Source organism: Sinohyriopsis cumingii, chromosome 6 (genome assembly GCF_028554795.1).
Source record: "Sinohyriopsis cumingii isolate HCF-2022 chromosome 6, ASM2855479v2, whole genome shotgun sequence".
NCBI classification, from domain to species: Eukaryota; Metazoa; Mollusca; class Bivalvia; order Unionida; family Unionidae; genus Sinohyriopsis; species Sinohyriopsis cumingii.
This window is the reverse complement of record NC_142966.1, coordinates 41691793-41716584: the sequence shown is the minus strand read 5'-3', so window position 1 is coordinate 41716584 and position 24792 is coordinate 41691793. Positions and strand designations below refer to the sequence as shown.

General features: G+C 33.4%; 1 protein-coding gene across 10 annotated transcripts in view; it reads right to left on the bottom strand.

Moving 5' to 3' along the window:
* LOC149796782 (rho GTPase-activating protein 26-like) overlaps positions 1–24792 on the bottom strand; it is a 168347-nt gene that overhangs the window by 86876 nt on the left and 56679 nt on the right. For 8 of the 10 annotated variants that reach the window (XM_089961428.1, XM_089961431.1, XM_089961429.1 and 5 more), the window contains exons 5-11: positions 23906–24007; positions 19909–20019; positions 15800–15842; positions 15337–15398; positions 14469–14543; positions 8443–8499; positions 1779–1851 (exon numbers count right to left, since the gene is read on the bottom strand). In XM_089961428.1, the coding sequence (XP_089817554.1) occupies positions 1779–1851; positions 8443–8499; positions 14469–14543; positions 15337–15398; positions 15800–15842; positions 19909–20019; positions 23906–24007 (523 nt within the window). Of the gene's footprint in view, positions 1–1778; positions 1852–6373; positions 6401–8442; positions 8500–14468; positions 14544–15336; positions 15399–15799; positions 15843–19908; positions 20020–23905; positions 24008–24792 lie in introns of all 10 variants that reach the window. The other 2 variants (XM_089961430.1, XM_089961432.1) reach the window with 2 other exon arrangements.

Sequence of the window (24792 nt, the reverse complement as noted above, 5' to 3'; positions counted from 1 at the left end):
TCCCTCCTGTTTGTGATTTTGTTGGATCCAGTTATCAGTCAGATAACTTATTCAAACCTTTGAGCACAACCACACACAATCTGTTTCTCAATGTTCATGTCAATGAAAAACGTAGCGTGTCTTATTGGACATAAGCAATATATGCTACAGTATGGAAGCCTACGCTACATATAAGGATTTCATGGATATATTTTATTCCTCAATGCTCATGTTGAAAAAAAGGAATAAATAATAACAATACAAGGTTAGTTTCTTTCTTTCTATTGTCAAATAAGCGTTTTATTTACCTATTTCATTGCAATGTGCTTTGGGAGGGGGAGCACAAATACAATACAAATTTATTCCGTTTCGTAAGTCTTGGGACATATGACCTAGGTGAAAAAAAGTTCACCACAAGTTCTGGGACAGGAAAACAAATAATTATTTTATCATGGCCCAATATATATGATAAATACTTGTCAAAGGAACTCATCTTTGACAAACAACCCCCATGTCTATATATGACCATCTGTTCAGGAGCGGCAGTGATAAAACGATTTCAACGTCGTCACCATGGTAATCATCAGATCAAAATCATTTTCATTTCAGATCATCTACATGTCAAAAGAAGTCTTTTCTTGAAAATATCATGTCCATTGGAGCATCAGTACATATGTAGCCATAACAATACTTGCAAGGTGGCTACCATGGCAGCCATGCTGGATGTCAGATTGGTACTATTTTCATTTAGGACCATATATATGTCAGTGTATAGCGATAAAAAGATTTTTAAGATGGCCACCATAATATCCTTTTAAGTCTTTTAATGAAATTCCCATCAAAATAATTGAGAAGTTGTCATAACAAGGTTTCAGAGATGACATTCAAGTTGGTCATCAAGGCTACCCCAGTTTTATTCGACTCAAATATATGTTATAAAAAGTCTTTTAGTGAAATCACTAATGCTGATGTGAACATCTGTACAGATGGAGTAGCAATAATAAGATTTTTTAAGATGGTTGCCATGGTGGCGATGTTGGATGTTAGACTGGCCCATTTTTATTTAGGTTCATCTTAAGCCATAAGAAGTCTTCCAGTAACAAGTTTCATGGCTTTCCTCTAAATAATTTTGCAGCTGTAGAGGTAACAAGCAACTATTAATGAACTATGGATGTACAATGTTTGCAGGCAAATCACACAAGCTTTTTGGTGGAGATAATGAATCTCTAAAGCAAGAGAGCTCTCAGCACTGACAGTATAGATCAATACACACATAGCATTCATATAATTAACAAAACAATTCTCAAGTCCACTGATGGGTCTGGATATAGGGTCCACTGTACTAAAACAAAGGCTGCAATTCAATTATGCCATAGCACACAGTTGGTGAAGAATGCAATTTTGTTACCACTGTTAGACTGCCCTTCTCATGGGAATTTTCAATATGGTGGACAAAAGATTAAAAAATAAACAATACTTGCCATTAGAAAATGTATATTATATACTGTCAGGTACATACTGTTAAGTACACAGACATAAATACATGCTAGGCATACAAAATTAATAAGAAGTTAACTTAACTGGGCATCTCCTATCTCAAAGACTCTGTTTACATGTGCCAATTGGCCGTTTCGTGTGTTAGTGAAGCTTTACATGCAATGTTCACACCAAGCTACCTCTCTCAGCTGTCAGCTTCTGTCACCTTACCCAATTTTACTGGCAGTCTCAACAGTTGGATTGTTAGCTTGGTGCAAACGTTACTAACACAGCTCAGACATAGGCTCCACATTTTAACCTACTTTTCTCCATCAGGTAGAGGTAGCCTTCTCTTGACCAAGTACCTCGCAAAATTCCACTCTGTTCCAGTGATTTCTATAAAATAATATTAAGAAAACAATAATAACTGACACTCAAAAATACATGGCAACCTGAAGCATTATCAACCATAATTCTGTCTAATATGTACACATATTCATTATTACTGTAACATTATCTGATTTTGTTTTCACAAACGATGCAGATATAGCAAATATTTTAAGTACGTAATACAGCAAAAGCTATGGACACACACACACTAAAGATATGAGTAAGGATATATCACCTGGGTCATTCTGGACTGCGAGCCTGCTGTGACATGAGATAATGTTATATTGTTTTATAAACATTTATAGAACAAGTCTTTAAGTCTATAAATGAACAGTTTCTTAATAAAAGTATTTGTTTAATTATTCATCAGGGTTCAGTTTCTTGTTTAACAATTGATGTTACACTAGTCACTCAAGAACGTTTAAATGAAAAGTTGCAATAATAGCCAATGGATCTACAATCATTTACAAAACTCTTAGATACATATCTGATATTTACATGTTCTGGTGGTAATGTTCAATATTTTCTAATTAGTAATTTTACCCCAACTGCAAAGGTTTGATCAGCATCATTTGATGGACTGAATGAAGAATAAAAGATGCTTATCATATTGGTTTGAAAATGCACAAACTGGAATTGTGCTGAAAAGCAGTATAATTATATAAACCCTTGATCACCTAACTATGCAGGCATCACCTGACAAATTCTCAAGCTTTGATTGGCTAACGACTGGGATCTATTTCCTGTTGGTTCTGGGATGTTATGCCTGGCTATGGTCATTATAACTGTTTCCACTAGGTAATATTAAAATGCACCAACACCATATGATGCCATGTGAAATACGACACCTTTTATTGCCATCACCAAGGAAACCATTATCTGATAGTGTTGTCTAGAAGGATATAGTGCCCTTGTCTTTGGCTTGAAAACTTTATTCTCCAGACAACATTATAGGATGACAGTTCCCTCAGCAGAAAGCAATAACAGAATAATAATAAAAATAAGCAAATACAGTACACATCTGTATATATAAACAGCATAGTCATAACCTGATTGCCCGCACTCTAAGGGGTTTGAACAGATATGTAAATATCTGCAGAAATTAGATACTGATATAAAGAACACATTTTAGGTTAGGATGACATTTAACTGGTACCGATAAGAAAAAAGTGTGGATAACTGGTTCATGGACTCCATTTTCACCAACATTAGTCTTAAAGTAAAGAACATAATGAACAAAACAAATTTAAGTCACACTGCCATTCAGATCACAGAATTCTTGACTAAAATTTAATTTGAAATATTGTGTTGCTAAAATCCAGACCAGATAATCTTGTTAATTGTTTTTAAATACATGTATATACAAAATATATCTTAATAAAATGTACCAATTTAAACAAGATATGAATGAATAAAGAGAACACTTGTTAAAATATATAATTACATTTAATCCTCATTATACTTTTAATCAGCAAATTGTAATTCTGTCTACAGTCATAAGCTTTTTTTGAAAAAGAAAGTTAAAAGAAAATACATGTTGAATATTGGGCATTTCAGTAGCAGCCCATTTCTCCTGTTAAGATCAATGTTTTGTTTACTGTACTTTGTGCTAATACAGTATGACAAAAAATAACTCAGTTTAATAAATTGATATCATTAATAGACCAAGAATGATGAGAACTGATATATTTCAATAGAGAAAGACTAATATACGATGTATATACATATCTATTTGTAAAATCATACACAGGCAAGTCAGAGAAAACAGAATACTACTTGTACTGAAAACATGCGAACATAGTTAATTTTTGTCTTTCATCAATTGTGGTGAGGTAACCAAAAGTACACAATGATGACAGAGCTCTAAGTTATATAGTACAACAAATAAATGCCCAAGTTCCAACTGGCTTACTACAGGGATTGATTTTAAAACAATGCGCATTTCTCCATACACCTATTGCAGATGGCACAATAGCAGTGCAACGTTGTTATGTATTGTCTGACATCATGTGATGTAATAAAAAAGTACCATATATACTTGCTTATAAGTCAAGTCAAACTGCAAACAACAAAGATCCAGCTCTGCCACAGCATAATTCACATGCAGATCAGGGTATGTGTTGTTTGTCCAACTGATTACTCCTAACAAACTGAAAGATCTGCCAGTGCATTATGCAACAGCAGATCTGGGTCTGTGCAGTCTGCATTTGGACTCATAAGTGAGAATATACGGTATTGTCTTCTACCTTGTAAACTGTGGTACATGACACACCATATAAGCATGATGTATGCATAAAAGAAGTCTCAAATGGCTTGAAATTGACAAGTACAGAACAGGAAAAAAGAAACAGCGAATATCGACCTCTTACCTTGACAATGACGATGGGACCCCCCACCTCATGTGTACCGTACACACCTTCGCATGATAATGATACACACCTTACGATGATAATGATATATAATTATACCAAATTTATCTTCATAATCTAAAAAGGCTTAATATTTATAGAGCAGAAATTAAAGTGTGGCGGATTAACAGATGGATGAGAATATGACCACTACATTCCTGCATTTTGCAAAATGATGGGGGACAACAAAATTTTGCAACTTATTAATTCTATAGCATACAGATACACGATCATGCAGTTTAATTTACTTAGTCTGTTACATGCCCAATAATGACACATGAACCAACCTTTGTAAACAAATTCAAAAACCTTTTGAATCAACATTTGCATACATTTTCTATGAAAATATAAAATAATTAACAGGAATATAACACAGAACATGTGAATCTCATGCAATGATTATATCCCCATAGAGTGCACCCCATGATGTATATAACAGCAACCTAAGTATACAGCTATGTACACGCATTCAATAAGCTACACTAAAATAACTAGATTATTACTTACTCTGTCAATAAAAATGTAAATTACTGCATCACCAATAAATTTAGAAGCTACTGTTACTGTATTTGCCTGCCTATAAGTCGATTAGGAGTATAAGATGAAGCCAAGATTTTCTGGTCAAAAGGTATCGTCTTATAGGCCAGCAAATACAGTACTAAGGTACAAAGTCTTATAGTTGTACACATGTTTGCATGTTACTGTGTGAAAAATTAAAAACTAACCAACTTATCCATTACACAACCCACATTTTGATAATTAATAAAAACATAGCAATGAAAGTATTATATTCTGGCTGGGTCATATCTTTGTTCCCTCACCTGCCAATAATATGCTGATTCCAATGAGATAATAAAAGATTTCTTAAAGATTTACCTAAATATTCATGCAGAAGTTTGCAAACAGGTGCAATTACAATCAGAAAAAAACAAACAACAGGATCATGGCCTGCATGTTGAGGCTGCATTAAAAGCATTGATTTGAAATGTGACCTAACATGACCTTAACTCCAGTGCTATAAGTCTGTGTGAGTGTACTGCAGAATAAATAGTCAAATTTATGATGATTCATCCACAAAATGAACAGAATTCAATGGAACCTGGAGACAGAAGCCAAAATTTTTTTTAAACGAAACGTGTATGGCAAATTTTATGCTACCATAAACTTGACCCCAAGGTCAAAGTAGTGAACATGCACATCACAGAATTAATTGCCTTTTCTTCAAAAAGATTCATCCCAAGCATGAGAATAATCATCATGAGAGTTAGAAAATATCAGCCAATGAAAAAATGTAACCAAAACCTTAACACAAATTTCCTATGACTAAAATGAGAACAAGGTCAAAGGAGCATATGAACATATCACTGAATTATTTGCCTTAGCTTCAAAACAATCCATCAAAAGTATGAACACAACCCATCAAGTGGTTTAGGAAGAATATAGAAATGAAAAAAATAAACCTCAATGGTAGGACCAAGAGGTGAACACACATGTCACTGAATGAACTGCCTTTACTTTGTCATGACGGCAGCCAATTACAAACAAAATCCATCAAGAGATTTTGAACATATACAAAGTGTCACACAAAAACTATAACAAAAACCTCAATTCAAATTTTCTATGACCACAAGTCAAATCGCTGAACAAAACATGTAGAATGAAATGCCTAAGTAAAAATTATTTATCCGGGGTAACAAAATTCATTTGGGTTCAAGAAATATAAGCAAAAATTGTTTTAAAAACCAAAACCTCAATGCAAAGTTTCTATTACCATGACACTGACTCCAAGGTCTGAGGTCGAAGTATCACCAAACAAACTGCCTTAGCTTCATAATTATTCATGCCAACTATTATGAAGACTCTATTATTCATGAGGAGTTTAGAAAATACATCAAAATGGAAAACTTTAACTTCAACCATAACAAACTGCTGATGACAATGCAAGCAGCAGAAAAGTGACTGCTATATCTTGCTTCCCACTTTTGTCAGTTTGGCAAGAACTGGACATCTAAGGAATGATTACTGTAAACTAATTTGAAATAAACTATTACATAACATACAAGTTCCACATTACAACCAACATAAAAACAACAAGCATTAATACTATGCATGCCCCTTACCAATGCAGCTTGGCTGAGGTACTGAGTCTGTTGAAGCAAAAGAAACAAGCATAAAAGTATTAAAACATTAATTCCCTGGCCCACTTTCATGAAAACTTCAATTTTGAGTAGACAAACCCATTCAAGTTTTCACAAATCATTACTAGAGAATTTGAAAACACAAATGGTGTGGGATCAAATTACAATTTAAAGAATTTCAATTCTGAATATTTTTAGGTCCCTGGCATGAAGGGGTTTGATGCCAAGGTTGTACAGCTCATTCAATAGTGCCAAGTATTTCAGTGAATGATATTCAAGTTAATGTAGTTTTTGTGTACATGTAAATTTCAACTGAAGCAATGCATTAAACATATTTTCAAAGTGGTTAAAAATATTAGTCAGTACAGTGGCCCATTAGTAAATAGTGGCCCGTCAGTCAATAGAGTGGACCCGCACCCTTGTATAACAGTTTCTGATAAAACATGAGCACAGCCATGGGTCCAATTATATCACACCTTAGTATAACTGTCACTGATATAACATTGGTGTAGTCATGCATCTTACTGCAGTGGTTTTGTTATTTTCTGCACAATGTACCCACATGTGTATTACACTATACCTTCATGTCTCCCCTGAACTGTATACAGTGAGAAACAACTGTATATTAGTAAACAATATGAATGAATTGCATATTGTTAAAAGTTTATGGAGGGAAAATGTTTTGACACAAGTATGTACTCAAATGGAGAATTTGTATAGAAGTGAGCTCTGAAGCTTTAGAGTGAAGGATATCCATGTATAAAAAAAAAATGACTCATACATAAGTGACTTTTGCACATTCATCATGATTTTTTGGGTTGCCCATGGTGTTTTCTGATCAACATTCAATTTAGCTAAAAAAGATGAAACAAGGCCATGTGGGCCTGAGATCGCTCCCCTGGCTGACATCTTCCTAATCACTAAACATAATAGCTGGCCAAGAAATCAGTATCAGAAAGATGCATCTTTAGAAATCTCTTCCAACACTATTGACTATAACGGTTATAAAAACAACTGCTTTAAGGTTGTTCTATTTATCACATCTCATATGCATAATTTATCCAACATTAAAGGGCTGTTAGGTCTGTATGCTGCCTGTAAAAGCTGATCTAATTCTGCTGAATGCTTGTTTAAAGCGGGTTAAATGTTTTCTTTTAAATACTATTTTTAGTAATGGCAGCCATATCTGATGGTAGATCACCACCATCTACAAGAAGTTTAAAGGCCATTAGGCTAGTACACTTTATGACAAATTTGGTAATATTCAGTCATTTTGGGGAAGAAGGTCCTAAGAGTTTTCTATTTTGTAAACAGCAGCCATATTTGATGACAGATCTGCATAATGTTTATAATTCTGCCCTTCAAGCCAGATGCGTTTTGTCAAATTTGGTCAAAATCTGTTGAGTAGCTGTAATTAGACTGTTTAATGGTACTTCCATTTTTATTATTTAATATCTGATGATGAATGATGAATGCTTTTCTAAAGGTTGGAAATATTTCACCAGGTAATAAAACACTGATGATATGACTGACCTTTATCTGACATGACCAATAAAATCAGTTACAGCAGAAATGATAACAAGTGACTTCACACAAATCATCCAACACAGAACTTTGCCCAACTTATCATGAATTCTGAAAAGCTGATAAACTCTAATGTTTGCTAGCAGAGAAAATGACAACTTTCATCATGTATAGGCAAATCTCTCCAGGCCCTGTATTCTTTAACCTTTCTGCACATGAAATTTAGACTCAAAATCTCAAAAGTTTAAGAGTTTGTAACTCTATTTAGAATAAAGCCAGAAACACAGCTTTCTGATTGTTCTCATCTTGGACCTCTCTACCAGACTGCCAAATTTGCATGTTTCCATGACATAGGTGCACCCTATGTATCATACATGATTTTTGGGTTTTGAGTTTGAGCTTGACTTTCCTGCTCAGAAAGTTTTGGGAAATCAGGGCCAGCTTAGTATCAGATATTCACAGAAAGATAAGCAACACTATCTACTTCCTTATGGCAAGAAACCTTTGTACGTTTTTTTCTTTATTACCTGAGCCTGCCCTAACGGATCAGGGTAAAATCGGAATCTGTAGAAGCTTTCTGTAAACTGTTAGTAAATATGAAACGATTACTTACAAAAATAGATCAAGATCAATGGGTTTAAATCACATGTATAACATGTGAACATGTTTCTAAATGCATTTACACAGACTATCATTTCAAATGAATTGATCATTGATTTGGAAAAGCAAAAATCAAAGTGTTGTGAATACTGATGTACTGGAAGATTAAAGGTTATAATAATTTGCTTCTCTTTGATCAGACTGAAAGACTAACTCCAAAAGTATCCCTATTCATGGCACTTTTACTATTGTTAACGCTTTATAATACTTTTCTACATTTCTTTTCCTTTCATGTCAACTGAGAATTTATATTAACATCTGAAACATTACTGAAAACATTTTCTACAACTGTTTCAATTATTACTATCATTGGAACAATATACAATGGAGATAAACTACCATGATGTTGAAAAATTTACTGAAATCTGTTATACAGTCCATGACATATAAATGTCAGCAGATTTAAACACTGCTACTAATTTGAGTAAGTGCATGAAGTTTGATACTATTATTAGTAATACAATCTATATTTGGTAAAAAAAGAATGGATACTATGCCATTAGCATGGAGGGATTGACAAAAAGGTTACAGTGAACTGCATGACTGGCTGATTATCTGAGCTTTATATAAGCTTTATATAAAAATTGTATGCAAGTTAAAAATGAACAAAAGTATCTGTTATAGGGTTTCTCTTATATTTTTTCAAGGTCTTCTATTTAACATGAAATGTCAAATGTAGCCCTTTATTTTAATCTGTGATATATAATCATGCTGAGGAGCAAGCTAATAGAGTGACTCCTGAATCAATGATTTCAAATCAGAGCAAACTTAGCTATGACGACACAAGCAAATGATCCCAACACCATCATATATACCCACTTGTGAGTCAAGTCCAACTGCAAACAACACAGACCCTAACCTGCAATCGCATAATGTGCCAGCAGATCAGGGTCTATGATGTTTGTTTCCCTGATTATTCCTAGCAAACCATCCAGATCAAGATATGCGTGCATTGGCAGATCTGGGTCTGTGCAGGTGGACTTGATTTATAAGCAAGTATATATTATATTGAAGCACCTTCATACACTGGTAAAGTGGGTTTAAATCAGCCAAGCTGAACTTCAAAAGAAAGCAATTTAACAGCAATGTTTGACTGATATAAATGAGTGACAATTAAACTAGTAAAAACCATGGGTTTTAATTCCCAAACTGTGCAGCTTAAGGTCTAGTCCTTGTTAAATATCCTACCTGACCACATGTACTTCAACCAGAGCATTAACTTCAGTCCAACATGACTGTTTAGGATACTGTTGTTTACTGCTATCTTATCTTTCAAGTCAAATTTTGGTATAAAATGTCAGTCACTAAGGAGATACCACTGCAGTAACTGAGAATACAAAGACGGACATAATAAATGCAAATTGTGCCTAAAACAAGAATGCAAAGTCCATGTTGCCTTTATTATAGGGTGTACAAATTAGTTTAAAGGCAAAGTCCCTAAAAAGAGTAAAGTTGTACTGGCACAAACATTTTTTTAGGAATTCATGAAATGTCTGTTTCTTCCCAATGTTTATTCTTTTTATCTGCTGAGTTTGAAATCATTTCTGATATTCTGGACAAACATTTTAAAATACTAAATTTGGTATAAAAAATATTTTCTTGTATGTAAATTTGGTGATAAAAAATATTTTTTGTATGCAAATTTGGTGATAAAAAATATTTTCTTGTCTGCAAATTTGGTGATAAAAAATATTTTCGTATATGTCTGAGTCGAGATGCTCACAATTTAATTGTAGAACAAATATCTCTGTCATAGCTTTAAACCTTGAAGCTGAAATCAGAGATAGAAGATCATTGAACTATCTCTGAACTCATATTACATATTGACAAGATATAACCACATGCAATGTTTGGTTGAATCCACAATTAATAACTTTACAAATGCAAATATTTGAATATCATTGTTTAGAGTATATTATTATAAAATGGAGCTTATCAGAACATCTGATTGACAGACACCCTTTCAGCCCTTCAACAGACATTGTTTTGTCCACTGAGTATTACAAAATGCATCTATAATGGGCAGTTTCCACTTTGAGTGGATGCATGTTTTTATGCCCTCAGACTGTCCATAATAAATTCCATTATAATTTTTTTTATGGAGCATGACTTCATCAGTGGTCAGACCAGTTCACACCTGAATGCATTCCCTCTTTGGCAGATGTAAACAAAAACTGAGAACCAGACCAGAAGCTTGAATCTGGATTATCTACTTTGGATAATGGATGTAGTGTTCCTTCTAGCCCATCAAACCAAATCTCATAATGTAAGATTTAAATGTTCCAATGGATCCTAAAATCTGGAAATGGACCAATCAATTTTCCAGGAAATAGTTTTATAGGTCCAAACCTGTCCTGGTGGAACCATGTATAAATGTACGCCCCAAGATACATATTCACAAACATGGTTTGATAATGCGAGGTCATGATGGTTCTGAAATCATGCCCTTGGCTGGCATCTGTCTGATGTAACAAATACTGGCAAAGAAATCTGGGTCAGTACAATGCTTTCTGCATGATTTCTTCCAGTACTATCAGGGCTCGAAACTAGGATTTTTTCCACTAACCCACAGGATCACCAAGCTAGCTCAGTTTCTAATTCAGTATTTATTATTCATGAACATCAACTCAAAACTTTACCAATGAAGTTTGCTAATGAAGTACCCCAAGCAATTTCATATTTCTCCTAATACACAATGCGAAAAGTGCACAAAATTACATCCATTCCTGGGTTATACTTTTGTTATAATTATCGGGTTCATTTTTTCAGAATTTATGGTACTTTCTAAATCTCTTCTCTTGATCACATTTGTGATCACGCTCTTTCTTGTCAAAATCTAATTTCTGATGTTTCAATGGCGGTTATACACCTTGCAAATACTTCCACAGGTTTACAATTGTCACCACACAATGAACTGAATGTTTACCAACAATGATATAAATATTAAAAAACATTGTTTGGTATAAACTGGTCAAATTGGTCAATACTAGCTCAGATGCATTACCTTTTGTTATTATCAGTAATTAAATTAATGCTTCAAGGCAGTACACCAGACTAGTTCCATATGTATAAAGCTGTTCTGAAAATAGCGGATGAGTGGTTTAACACCTGTCCATTTGCATCATGAGCATTAACTGTACCTCATGCAAGATGCTGGTAGGTACTCAATTAATACAATTAACCCATTAAAGTGAATTCTGACTCACAACCACTTCCTAAACTGTAATGAAACCAACTTCCACTGAATCTAATATGAAACCAGGATCCGAATGGAACACAGACAAGCCAGTATTTGAATTGTACCGCAAAGAAGTGTATTTCCACAAACTGTAGTTTAATTCCAAAAGTCTGCATTTTAAGGGTAATTTCCATAAGACTTGTGGCAAAATCATGGGTTGGAAGGACTATGAGTGGTTTCACCCCTCTCAGTTCGCACCATGAGTAAAAACTGTACCTCACCAAGTGCAAGATGTCGGTAGGTACTCAATACAATTAACCCGTTATGAAAGCAACTCAAGGCAATTTTCAATGCTTCAATGGAATAGTGACAGCTGGGTTTTAGTGATCTGTTAGCAAAATCACTAACCACAGGATAGCAGATTAGCTTTCAAGCTCTGGCTGTTGACTGCAAATGTACTAAAAATTACTGTTACATGGTTTTTCATTTGTCTGTATTTTCATCCATTTCTGATAGAACATCAGCATCATTTGCCCAATACTGATATGTCTCAGAGACAAGATGCTTTCTGTCAAAGCTGGTCAATTTCTGTAAAGTGTTCTTTTTGTGGTGATGCTATTTATATGTTTTTATGCTAATTTTAGCAAAGGTAGACATATTTTATTGCAGACTGGCATCATTTGTATAAATATGAAAGAACTTCAAGCTAGAAAGCATGTTATCCAATTCTGTTGAGTGGTTTTTGAGAAGCTATTGAAGGTTTTTGTGTTTAAGTAAAAGCAGTCTTATTTTATGATGAACTGGTATCAACTTTATCTGTATGTACTTCAAAGCTCTTCATGCCAGAGTAAACTTTTAAATTTGGTTCAATTATGTTGGGTGTTTTATGTGGGTGTGATTTGAATTTTTAATGTAACTTTTAACAATTTTTCAGTCATATGACTATGATGACTGCAGTGTAGCAGTTCAAAGTGATGTCTAGCACTAGGACGTCATGCCAAAGACATGTGGCATCATGTCCCACCCAGTCACATTATCCTGACACCAGGCTGACCAGTCCTAACACTAGCCTCTTAATGCTGAATGCCCAGTGAGGGTGTTTTTTGAGAAGTCATTTTCAGCAATGGTGGCCATATATGATGGGGAATTGGAGTCTAATTTTGCTAAGAAGTTTCTGAAAAGGAGTCAGTTAAAGGGTTTCTATTTTTAGTAACAACAGCCATACTTGTTTGTGGATCGGCACTGTTTGTGTAAATTCCAAAGGTCTTTATGCCTGAATGCTTTATTATAAATTGGTAAGTTTTTATGAGGAAATTGAAAAGTTTAGGTTTTTCTGCTGGGCCATACCATAAGCACAGCTGTCCTTGTGGGCAGGTGAGCTAAAATTTCAGTTCTACTTCATAGTTGTTTGTGTTATCATGTTGATATGCCATTACAAATATAAACCTTTCAGTTAAAATCCATGTCAGAGTTGATTATCAACATGTTTATTGCAAAAAAGTTAAATATACCAAGTGGGGTCAAAATTAATTTGCATATGTACATGATACTTTGCTTAAAAGCTGAATAAGTACAAAAAAAATAATGCCAGAAAAATTACCTCTTTCTTAACCTAAGCTCAAGTAAGCCTGGTTTTCAAACTTGCTCACATCGCCACAGTCATATCAGATTTCTAAGATTTCCATTCAGGAACAATTCCATATTGAATGAAGTGTTTTACAAGTGATAAAAATATTTTGTGATGGTCACTATGGTTTTCATGTTGGATCAGCATTACTTTGTTGATGTAGTGTTGAAGTGAAAACTCCATGTCAATATTACCATCCATTCATATCTTGTGCTGAAAAATGGCGTTAAACCCTAAAACAACAACAACAACAACAACCATCCATTCATGAGTAGCGATACAATTTTCAAGATAGCCACCATTGCAGCCATACAAAAGATCTGACTTGTGAAATTTTCATTTAGGACCAACTAGATATCAAAAGAATTCTTTTCAAGAAAACCCCATGTCGACATGAGCATCTATCTGGAGGGAGTAGTGATAAGATTTTCAATATGGCCTCCTTGGCAGCTGAATTGTAGGTCAGATTGGTTACATTTTCAAGTTGGTCCATCTTGACATCATCACAAGTCTTCTAGTGAAAACCACATGTCAATAAGATTTTCTAAATGGCAGCCATAAAGGATGACAGATCATTAATATTGTCATTTAGGACAAACTAGACATCATAATAAGACTCTCAGTGAAAACCCAATGTCAGTATGACCATCCATTCAGAAGGGGCAGTGACAACAAGATTTTCAAGATGGCAACCATGGCAGCCATACTCGATGTCGAAGTTGCACCATTTTCTTTTACAAATAACTAGACCTTGAGATGAATGTGTGTGTTCCTGGCAATCCTCTAAATAGTTTAAGATGAGCAGCAATAACAAACTTGACTAACAAATAGATGGACGATGGACAAAAGGCCATTCCACAAGCTCCTCTGATCTATAAGCAATAGAGCTAAATATCAAGTTCACAACACCAGAATTAAAACATATTATGCCAATTTTAATATCTGTGTACTAATAATTAAATTACAAACAGACACTTCAAAAGTGCAATTAGAGTAGAAACTTCATCAAATTTGTTTTTAAATGACTAAATGCACTGTATTACTGCTACAGATTACTAAGCAAGAAAAATATCCATTTTGATACGAACCATTCCCCTGTTCTCTAACATACGAAGCATCAGGTCTTGAGCCTGTTCTCGAGTACTGTCAAAGTTTTCCCTTGTCTGAAAGAATAGTGATATCTTGACAAGTGAAGTAACTGATGGCAGCAAAATGTCCACTAAAATTTTGTACAGGGAATGTGAATAGCATTTCTGGTGCATATAAAACACCTAGTATAAGGAGAAATTACATATTTATATTCATTTTATGTTTGCTTTATACTGATAATTTGCAGGCAATTAGCATCAACTAGTATATCACAGTAATTACCCCTTTATTTTACTACAAAAATTATGTGAACTCTCATCATCTTTTTAAAAATGATCAAAGAAAATGCAACTCAAATAAAATCAAAGGAAAACCTTTTAACATGTTCTTTTCTTTCAGGTCAAGTTCAATTTTGTCTTTCTGTGATGATTTATTAAGAATATACATGTAAAAGAATGCTTCTTGAAGCATCAAACATGTTTTTTATCTAAAGATGTCATTAGCAAAACTCTAAATGACAAGACCCTTGCAGAAAAATATCATTGCTGATTATTACAACACTTCATTTCTCTCCAATAAGACAATCTCTGATGCTTGAAATGTCAAAACATCCTGGGTGTTAAAAATACACGCTAAATATATATATATATATATATATATATATATATATATATATATATATATATATATATATATATATAATGAATGCAAATCATATAGTGAATAACTCTTTTCATGAGGACTTGGTCCAGCAAAGGTTCACATGTGACAGGGATTGATTAAAATAAATGCAATAAACTGACAATTGAATGATAAAGACTTAAAGCTATTTGATAGAGAGTGAATGACGGTAACTGCTGCACCTACCTTCTGTAGAGTCAACTGTAGATCATTCAGATAGTCTTTATAGTCTCCTGCTGTCTCATAACCTAGTGAATATATATATATATATAAGTAAATTTATTGCTTAGCCTCCAACTATGCAACTGCTGCTCAGTAACACATAAACAAACAATCCTAACTCCCCCGCCCCACCTAACAATATCCTTTTTGAGAATCAACTTTCATAATTGCAACTTATACATGACAGAAGACCAATATAAAATTATTTCTTCCTGTACTTTGACAACAGATATTTTCCAGAGATATTCAACACATCATATATCCTTTAGCATTATAATTTTGTTTTGAAAGAACAATTTAATACAATTAGTCAAAGTGCATCTCTTAAAAAATATTGACTTCAGACTTAACTCCTTACAACCAAGATATTTATATGTATGTTTATATATGTATGGCTCCAAGTAAATAAATACAATTTCTTACTCACCCTCATGGTAAAAAGTCAACAAACTGCGCATAAACATCAGAACCTAAAACAAAAATTGATTCTGTAAATGTGAATTTAATTTCATTGTTAAATCAAACCACAATATCATAAGATAACATTTATTTACCTTGAAATTTGTAGTTCTTAATCTAAAATTATTTCAACTGTACTCTGAGGTTAATTCATGTATAGTGTGTTCACATTATCAATGCACTATATTTATGCCTTGATTTTTTGTATTTGGATTAGGTTCACTGTTCCTAATGATGAACATGTCATGTTCTCAGAATGAAAATTATGCAAATCACCTGACAGTAACATTTTGACAATGAGATCAAGAGAAGCAAGGTTTGCTCCCCCCACCACTAAAGTCAACAAATGACCTATTGTCTTTATTTATCTCTAGTGTACTGATATTGTAATTGTACAGTAATAGTAATTAAGTCAGAAAATTGATTTAAAGTTGGAAAGTGTATATTCTGTGAACTAGGATCATTCTTTGACTGAATAATACCATAGTATTTCAAAGAGAGGGCCAGGGCTTTGATGTCAAACCCTAGCACAAAATACCGCAGTAAACCATACAACAATGGGATCAAATGTGTTGCAAAATACCACCTTTTTCTAATTTTATAGGTTAATGTATTTGTATGGGGAAATGTGAACAAGTTTTTTTTTTGATGGATACTTCATGACCTGTGGGAGTGCAGTATCCATCCAACAAAATGAGTTAATATTTTCCATTCAAATGCAGTAACCTTTATATTATATACTCATTTTCTTATCCTAAAGGCTTAATTATATAAAAAAATACACGATAAGAAACAAAGTAATTGTTATATATGCTGTATTCCAAAATAAATACACAAGACCAGATTCATCAATACACAACAACAATATTAATGCATACATAACTCTGCCAGCGAAATTGAACTTAGTCGGCCACTTGACATCACTTTAAAAAAGAATTTTCACTTTGGTCTATTCAAAATTGAAATATTGAGTCATATTGTGAATGAATGCACATTGCAATAGCTTTTCCAACTGGTCTGGAATGAACCCATTTTTTGTTATTGTCGATTCTACTCAATTCCGCTGAATCTGGACCTGGATTTGTGTCAATTCCACACAAAATACACATCTGTGATTTGAGCATGGAGGGATTGGTCTTAACTCAGCTGCATGTGTGTTTCTGTTCTGTCACTGAATGTTTGGAATCATAATGTGGGGAAAATATGAACTCTTTCAATTGTAATTATCAAAAAGACGCTATGGAATATCATGTTCATCTCATTTTGAGTGCAGTAAGGAGAATGTTATTGCACTTGGAACTTAGTTAAAATTACAGAACAATTTCGAAATGTGTAATGAAGCTTTAGAACCCATGATACAGCTTTCAGATTTGCAGAACAAAGTACATTTTGAGAAATTGAAGAAGCAAAATTTAAAGTATTTTTAGCAGTTCTTATTACCAGCTAAAGTAGACAATTTTAAGCCTGGCGACTTGCAAGATCTCCCAGCTATGTTATGACCTATATGGGGTCTATCGCTAGCCTAAATACGATACATTATATCAACAAAGTTAACATGGAAAATTGCAAAGCAGCTGGTGTGTCACAATCCATTCAGTCAGTGGAAATAAGAATTTTTTCTCATCTTGGCTTAATGGCTCTGAGGCCCTTACTGTTTGACCAAAACCTTCAGTTGCATTTTTTCCATGAATTTGCTACTTTCACTAATAAAATAGTATGTATCTGATAGATATGTGAGAGCCCTCGCCATCAGTATGCTTTTCTATGCTATTTTTATATACTCAATAGAGCACTCAGCAAACTATTCCACATTGTTCACTTTCTCATCTCTACTTTCAAAAAGACAAAACAGCTGTTCAAGTTCATCCTAATTCAAATCTAATAAACTGACACCTATAAGTCTGCTACATGAGTGTACATGGTTTGTTTACAAAGTAGTTCCTAATACACCATACTATTTTTAGGCAAATGTGTCATGCACGTGTGTGCAATATCATGGTGTTCAGTATCGTAGAAAACTGCATGATTCTGACAATGTAAAGTTAATGGAGAAAAAAGTAATATATAATAAAGAGACATTCCAAATAAATAGTCCAAGAAGGGATTAAGGTATGCAAACTGAAAGCTTAAACTAAAACTTAAAGCAAATATTCTGGAAACTTTTACTCCAAGGGAGGGAGTTTATGTTCATAGAATGAATATCTTTGCTTTTTTGCATCAGAATGATATGTCCCAAATGAAAACCTTTATGCAAAACCTTCATGCAATCATTCAGTATATCACAGTGGCATCAAGCTCAAAGGGGTGAACTTGTGTCAATGAATGAATTAACCTTTATTTGATGACGAGACATCCCTAGGATGAGCAGAATTCATTGTGGGGTTAAGGAAATAAAACTAAATTAAATATAAAAATCAAAACCTTTATGAAACTGTTGGTGCTGCAGATGCTGACGGGAATAAAATACTGTTAATCTCCCCCTTCTACCAATATCATCTTCACTAGTCATCGTTACAATATTTTAACTTATCTACACCTTGGTGGATCACTCAGATATTTCAGTGCTTTCTCCTAGTGACATCTTTGGTTTTCATGAGTTGTATCCCTTAATACGTAATGCCAATTAACCAATAGCGTTTAATAGTGGTGCACTGTGTGGAAGCAAATGACTTCAAAATGATACTTTGTAAGTTTAACAATAAAAATATGACCTTTATACCAGAGAGAAGCCATTTGTTATGCATATTTAATTCATATTGTTTCTTAGTTTTTTTAAAATACTTTTTATTTCATTGCATGCTACTGTAATGTAACACTGTATGTTGAATTTTAACTTAATCAAACTAAGTTCATTTTCTACCTGGACTGAAATATTGATTTTGGTATTGTAGTAAATGTTTATCTGAATCTATCTTGATCTTTGGAAATTCCTTACGAATTGCCAGGTCTACCTGTCATCTGCTATACAGTTTATAATTTTAGTAACAGACTGCAACAAATAACATATCATTTTGTGAACATTTCTCAGAAGGTTATTTTCCATCAGGTAATGGGTTTTTCTTCAGAATATGTTAATTGTATTCTGTGGTCAAGTGGAAGACTATAAAATCTTGTTACTGGAAAGATTATTCATTCATGATTTAAGGTCTAGCAGAGTCAGTTTGTATTACTGCTGTGTTCACTGTTCACTTGGGCTGGAACTAATTTCTTCAAATAATATAATTCAGCAATTATTTTCCCTGGAAATACAGAGGGCTCAAAAAAAATAATATTCTTGGACAGAGACATTCAATTGGATTTATAGTGAATCCACACCTGGAATTATACTTCAACAAAAAACTGTTGGCACATCAGCATTATACAGGTTATCACAGATACATCAATACTTCAATTGTGGACTTAATCTGGATTTCAACAAAAGTTTATTGAAAACTTCAAATTAGTAGGACATGTGGAATTCTGGGATTTTTTTGGGATTTAGTTCAAAGTATCATAATTTCTTTTCTTTTCTTTTTTCACTTTGTATCCTGGGGCAAAAAAATTATTTGTTGAATTTTACAAAACTTGTTGCTTTTCACTCTTTTATGTTACTTATTTTATTAGCATAGAACTCATAACACATTACAGATGTACTGAGGGAAATGATGTATTTGTGCAAACATGGATCAGTAGTGGAAAAATGTTTACTAATCAGATATATTGAGGGAATGGATATATTTGTGCATTCCAGTTGCATGCTCCCCTAGCCTTGATCATGTAGGAAAAGTGTTCAAATTTGCAAAACTTGATTCTGATTGGATGAAGTGGCTTGCTGCTGCATCTAATGAAATTTATAGACCTGAAGCACTGAAATATCTGATCAATCCGCCAAGGAGTAGATAGGTTAACATATGAGAAACGTGGCTAGCGAAGATGTATCAATACGAGTGCAACAAAAACAATGCATCTTTTAACACATATGATCTGTGCATGCTGATGCCAAATTTTAAAAAATACTTGCATTCCATTCATAATGAATATGCTTTATTTCTTGACAATGTGATGAATATTGAGCAAACTCTGACATTATTGACTTACAATTTCCACAAACTCAAACTTCTTCCTTTCTTGAACTTCTTGCAATATCAGCACATACTGCATAGAGGCCTGGTTAAATCCTCGCCTTTCCATATCCAACTGTGCATCTGCCTGCAAGCAAGCAAAAAAAATCCCTCAAAAACATACAGATATTTAAAGTGAGAAAAATTTTATGTGTCACAATTATCATTCAAACATATTTGTATTTGTAATATTCAATCTGACCAGAGGAACATCAAGACATGCAGCAGTAAAAGTTAAAAGTTATTGGAAACTTTGATGGAATTGTGATCCTATAATGCTTACTCCCATTCAAAACTGCTGTATACGCTCAGCTGAAAGTCCAATTCCAAACTGCACAGACCCAGCTCTTTCACTGCATAATGCACTGGCAGATCTGGGTCCATGCATTTTTTTGTGTCCTCAATAGAACAAAGAACACAGAATCTAATCTTCTGGTGCATTATGCAGCAGCATATCATGGTCAATGTTGTTTGACAAGAATCCGAAGAAGTTTAACTAACCTTGAAAATTAGGATGATACTTAAATGAAGACATTAAACATAAATGAGGACATTACATGCAAATGATATTACTCAAGGGATATGTAAAGGATATAATAAAATGAGGATATTTATTATTTCCACGCATATTTCTTCTGATATGCTGCCACACTTACAATTAATTTGAGAAAAGAAAAACGACCATCTTTATCTTCAAATCTTCGACCATAATGTCTAGTATCCATCAAATCATCTTCCCAAGCCAATGTACCCATTCTCATTTAAAAACCACACTTGTGGTTCAGTGGTTAAGGTATGTGACCAAATGGTTCTAGTGTAATTCCCACTATCAGTTCAACCAAAGTTTGTTGTGTGTCCATGGGCAAAGTGCTCCAATGCAATTGCTTAGGAATTATACAAATTTTGAAAATGAATGCACTGCACCCATACCTATGAACTGATGAACAAAAAAAAGAAAAAAATGACTTCAAGGCATTATGCTACAAAAATCTCCTTGAAGGTGGTTGCAAGACTGTAATCAATAAAAAGGTGTACCAAGTTGGCCTGATATTGCAGTGCTGCAGAAGCACTATGTAAACAACCTCCCAAGCTTGATATCATGTCAATTTCCCTTTTTTCATTATAGTCTGATAAAAATTATTTCCAGTGATAAAGGCATAATTAACATCATCACAGAATAACATTCTGAATTGTTGGTCATCCCTTAATAAACTCTACACTCATTTATCGGTACACACATTAAAATAAACTTGTCATTTCATATAGTTCTAACTTGATAATTCCTTATTAACCGACATAAGTATAATCCAGACAGATACTAGATGCTGATATCACTCTTTCAGATAAGAGGATTACTATATATAGAAACTGTCTGGAATGAGCCACCCAGTAAACATCAAGTGCCAAATTACCCAACTTTAACCTCTACATGTGCATTTGCAAGTACATGCATGAAAACATTCTTTTTGTGCATCAGCCATTCAGTCATGTTGTAGTGAAGATATATTTGTGATGCAAACTAGTTTTGTTTCCAGTCTGTATTGCTGGGACATTGTTATTACACTTTTCCTGGCTTTAAAAAAGGTTTAACTCATTACTTTGAGTGTAAATTTGATCAAAGATATTCCAAAATTATGTTGTTTTTGTAATATTTCTTGACACTAATTTCTACTGATTATCACTTTGAACATTTATCAAAGAGAACATGCATTTAATGAACGCTGTATCAAACTGTAATTCCATGCCAGTTTGTAATTCTCATTAAATTTTCTTCTTTTAATTATTCATTACATATTTTTCTATCTAAAATATGCATCATATATTTGCCATTCAGTCATGCTGTAGAGAAGATGTCATCTTTTGCTGCTTTGAAAACTAGTTTTGTTTTCATGTCTATAATCTGTCTCCTGAAGTCTTGTGACCCTGGGACATACACATAGTTTGTTGCCCGTAATCAAAGATCTTTAATACTTATGTTTATTGAAGAAGCATTAATTTGCATAATCATGTCTTGTACATAAATTGAAAATATACATTTTTCTTTTAGACCATAAATCTCTTCACTCTTAGTAACTAAAGTCAGCAATGATTTCTGGAGATAAGTACATTGGAGTATTTTTTTAAATTAAAAGCTACAAATACAATATACAATATATAAATTCCGAATAATTTGAGAGTAATGAAATGCCATAAAAAGTCATTGACCATAAAATACTTGCTTCCCAATATTTAAGAATTTCAAATTTGGAAAAAGATTTTTTTCAAAATTATTGTAAGAAATTTATAAACTTAAGTCACTGCTTTCAAAAATGTTCTTACAAGAACAAATATTAGAACAAAAATACAATTACTTGCAAGCAAATATTTATAACTGTGTAAAGAAATAATGATGCCTAATTACAACACTGTACATAGTTTATATTGCAAGTGCACATTATCCCAACAATATTTCTATTGTATACTTTTTCTTCAATTATAAATAAAAAAATTATTCATCAACAATGTTAAAATGTGGCATTTTAATAATCTATTGTATTCAGACATGATTCTGGTCTTCCATAAAAAAAAGCTGAAATTTTTTTTAAGGGGACAATGTCCTCCCCCAATGTGGTCTTGAGGGGAAGCACCCATGATCCAGGGGTCCTTCCCCCAGACAAAAATAGATTTTACACTCATAAAAAACTGCTCCTAGTGCAACTTATGATCATAAAATAAATCAAAATAATCATTTGAAAAACTAATAAACTTACCAAAAATGTTCAACTTGACGTTAATAATTTCACCATATTTAGTCACATGAACCTATTTTCCAATATTATTGATGGTGAAGTTATTTCATGTGCATGTCAGTGTTTACATCGTAATTAAGTCATAACAATTTGTCAATTTTTGCATAAAATATGTTGTTATACTTATCTTTTTTCATAACAAATCTGTAAAATAAACACCCAAGTACATCAACTATATGCAAATAATGCCATACATTCACTTGTCTTTTTCTCCACTGGACACAACCAGTTAATATGTCAGTCAAGCTTTTTGTGGCTTTGGCAAAGATTTCTTTAGCATTCTTTTTTGTCACCACTGACTTTTTTTGTTCAATGTGCAATTGTTTCTTTTCCTTCTCAGTGAAAGCCTTTTTCCTTTCAAGCTGGTGCTTGTATTGGCGACATGCAGTACGCATATTCTGACAGAGGGCTACATCTGTTCTCTCATGCAAGAAATCTTTCTTCTTATAGTAATTAATTGCACTTTTTCCTGATGCCTTCTGCGCTTCAATTTTTCTGTATGCAGCTTCTTTTGTAGGTGCTATTACAAACTCTTCCAACCGCAATTATTGGAATTCAGATCTTTCTTGTGGAGGTCACAAAATGCCATTCTTCAAGCGTTCAGTTTTTTTATAAACTGACCAACTAAATTTCCGTCAACTTTTCGCCCCACCCATTCCCATTTCCATACATAATTTAATCCTTTATCTAAACCTTTCATGTCATGGTCTCTCTCAACAACTTGGGACGCCATGTTTTGCAAACATGTTTCTTCTTTCCATGCAATCAGTTTCCATTACACGAAGATTCACTGGATCAATTTAAAAACTTTTGACCAATGAGAATAGTCCTTACGAGACTCTTGTGCTTACTAATATATGGAATGAATACTTTACAAGGGTTGTTGCAAAATGGGACCAGACAGTTTTTTTAAAAACTGGCTCAGAGATGAGATAAAAAAATGGACTATATCAAGAAAAATCTTATTCAAGTCAGGATAAAAGTGGAATTCCGCTTTAAAATAGAGAAAAATCATGTCTGCAATTAGCCGAAATCTATTATCCTGGTGAAGTTTTCTGTCATTTGTGCCATTATATCTTAACGATCGCTTTAGCCCATTAAAAAATATAAAAAAAGCAAATTCCCAAGTAGATAACATATATAACTATGTATGGTATGGTTCTGAACAATAACAAGTCAGTTTACCTCTTTGAAAGTATTATCATTGATTTTTGTTTTCAGGCTGAGATATCTTTCAAGGGAGCTACAGAACTTTTGTGTTTGTTTATCAAACTGCTTCTTTCCCTCCTGAAATTAAAAACAAGAAATTATCATTATCTAATAGCATAAAAATAGTTGGAAAAAATATTACTTCAGTAATCAAAGTAAGTAATTTTCTGCAACTGAAAATGCAATATACATTAATTTTAAAACTCCACTCATACAATAAATTAGTCTGAGAATGTCATATTCAAATGTGTAAAGCTTGTATGTAGATAGGGAAGAATGTCAAAATTGTTTTGCTATGAATTAAACTGTTCCTAGAAATGAAAGGCAATTAATAAGGTATTTAATTGTAACTACATAGTTCCTCATCAGGAGCACAGCTGGAGTAGCCAACAACATACAAACTGGTATAGAAAAATGCCAGAGTCACTCAAGCCTGGAATCTAGTGACCTGCTTTCAGCTGCTCTCCTTTAAGTGCATCTACATACCAATGTTCAGAAGTGTACATGAAAAAAGGCTCAAGATACTGATGGTGTAACAAACAGATGGCTAAAAATGCAAAAGTCACTCAAGCATGAAAAATAGATTACAGTTACCTAGTTTTGTGAAAGTTCAATTACTTTCCTTTAGATGTCTCCATGTGCCAAGTTTCATAGGTTTGGGTAACAAAAGGGTTCATGATATAAAGGGTTTAACATTATCTTGCTTAAAATGCAAAAGTCAATCAAGCATATAAACTGGGTAACAATGCCACAGTTTTGTGGATGGATTATTCACCATGAAATGCATCTACATTGCAATTTCAATTAGAGTAAGCCAGACTAAGGTAGAATGGGTCGCATATAGTGACAATATAATGAACAGA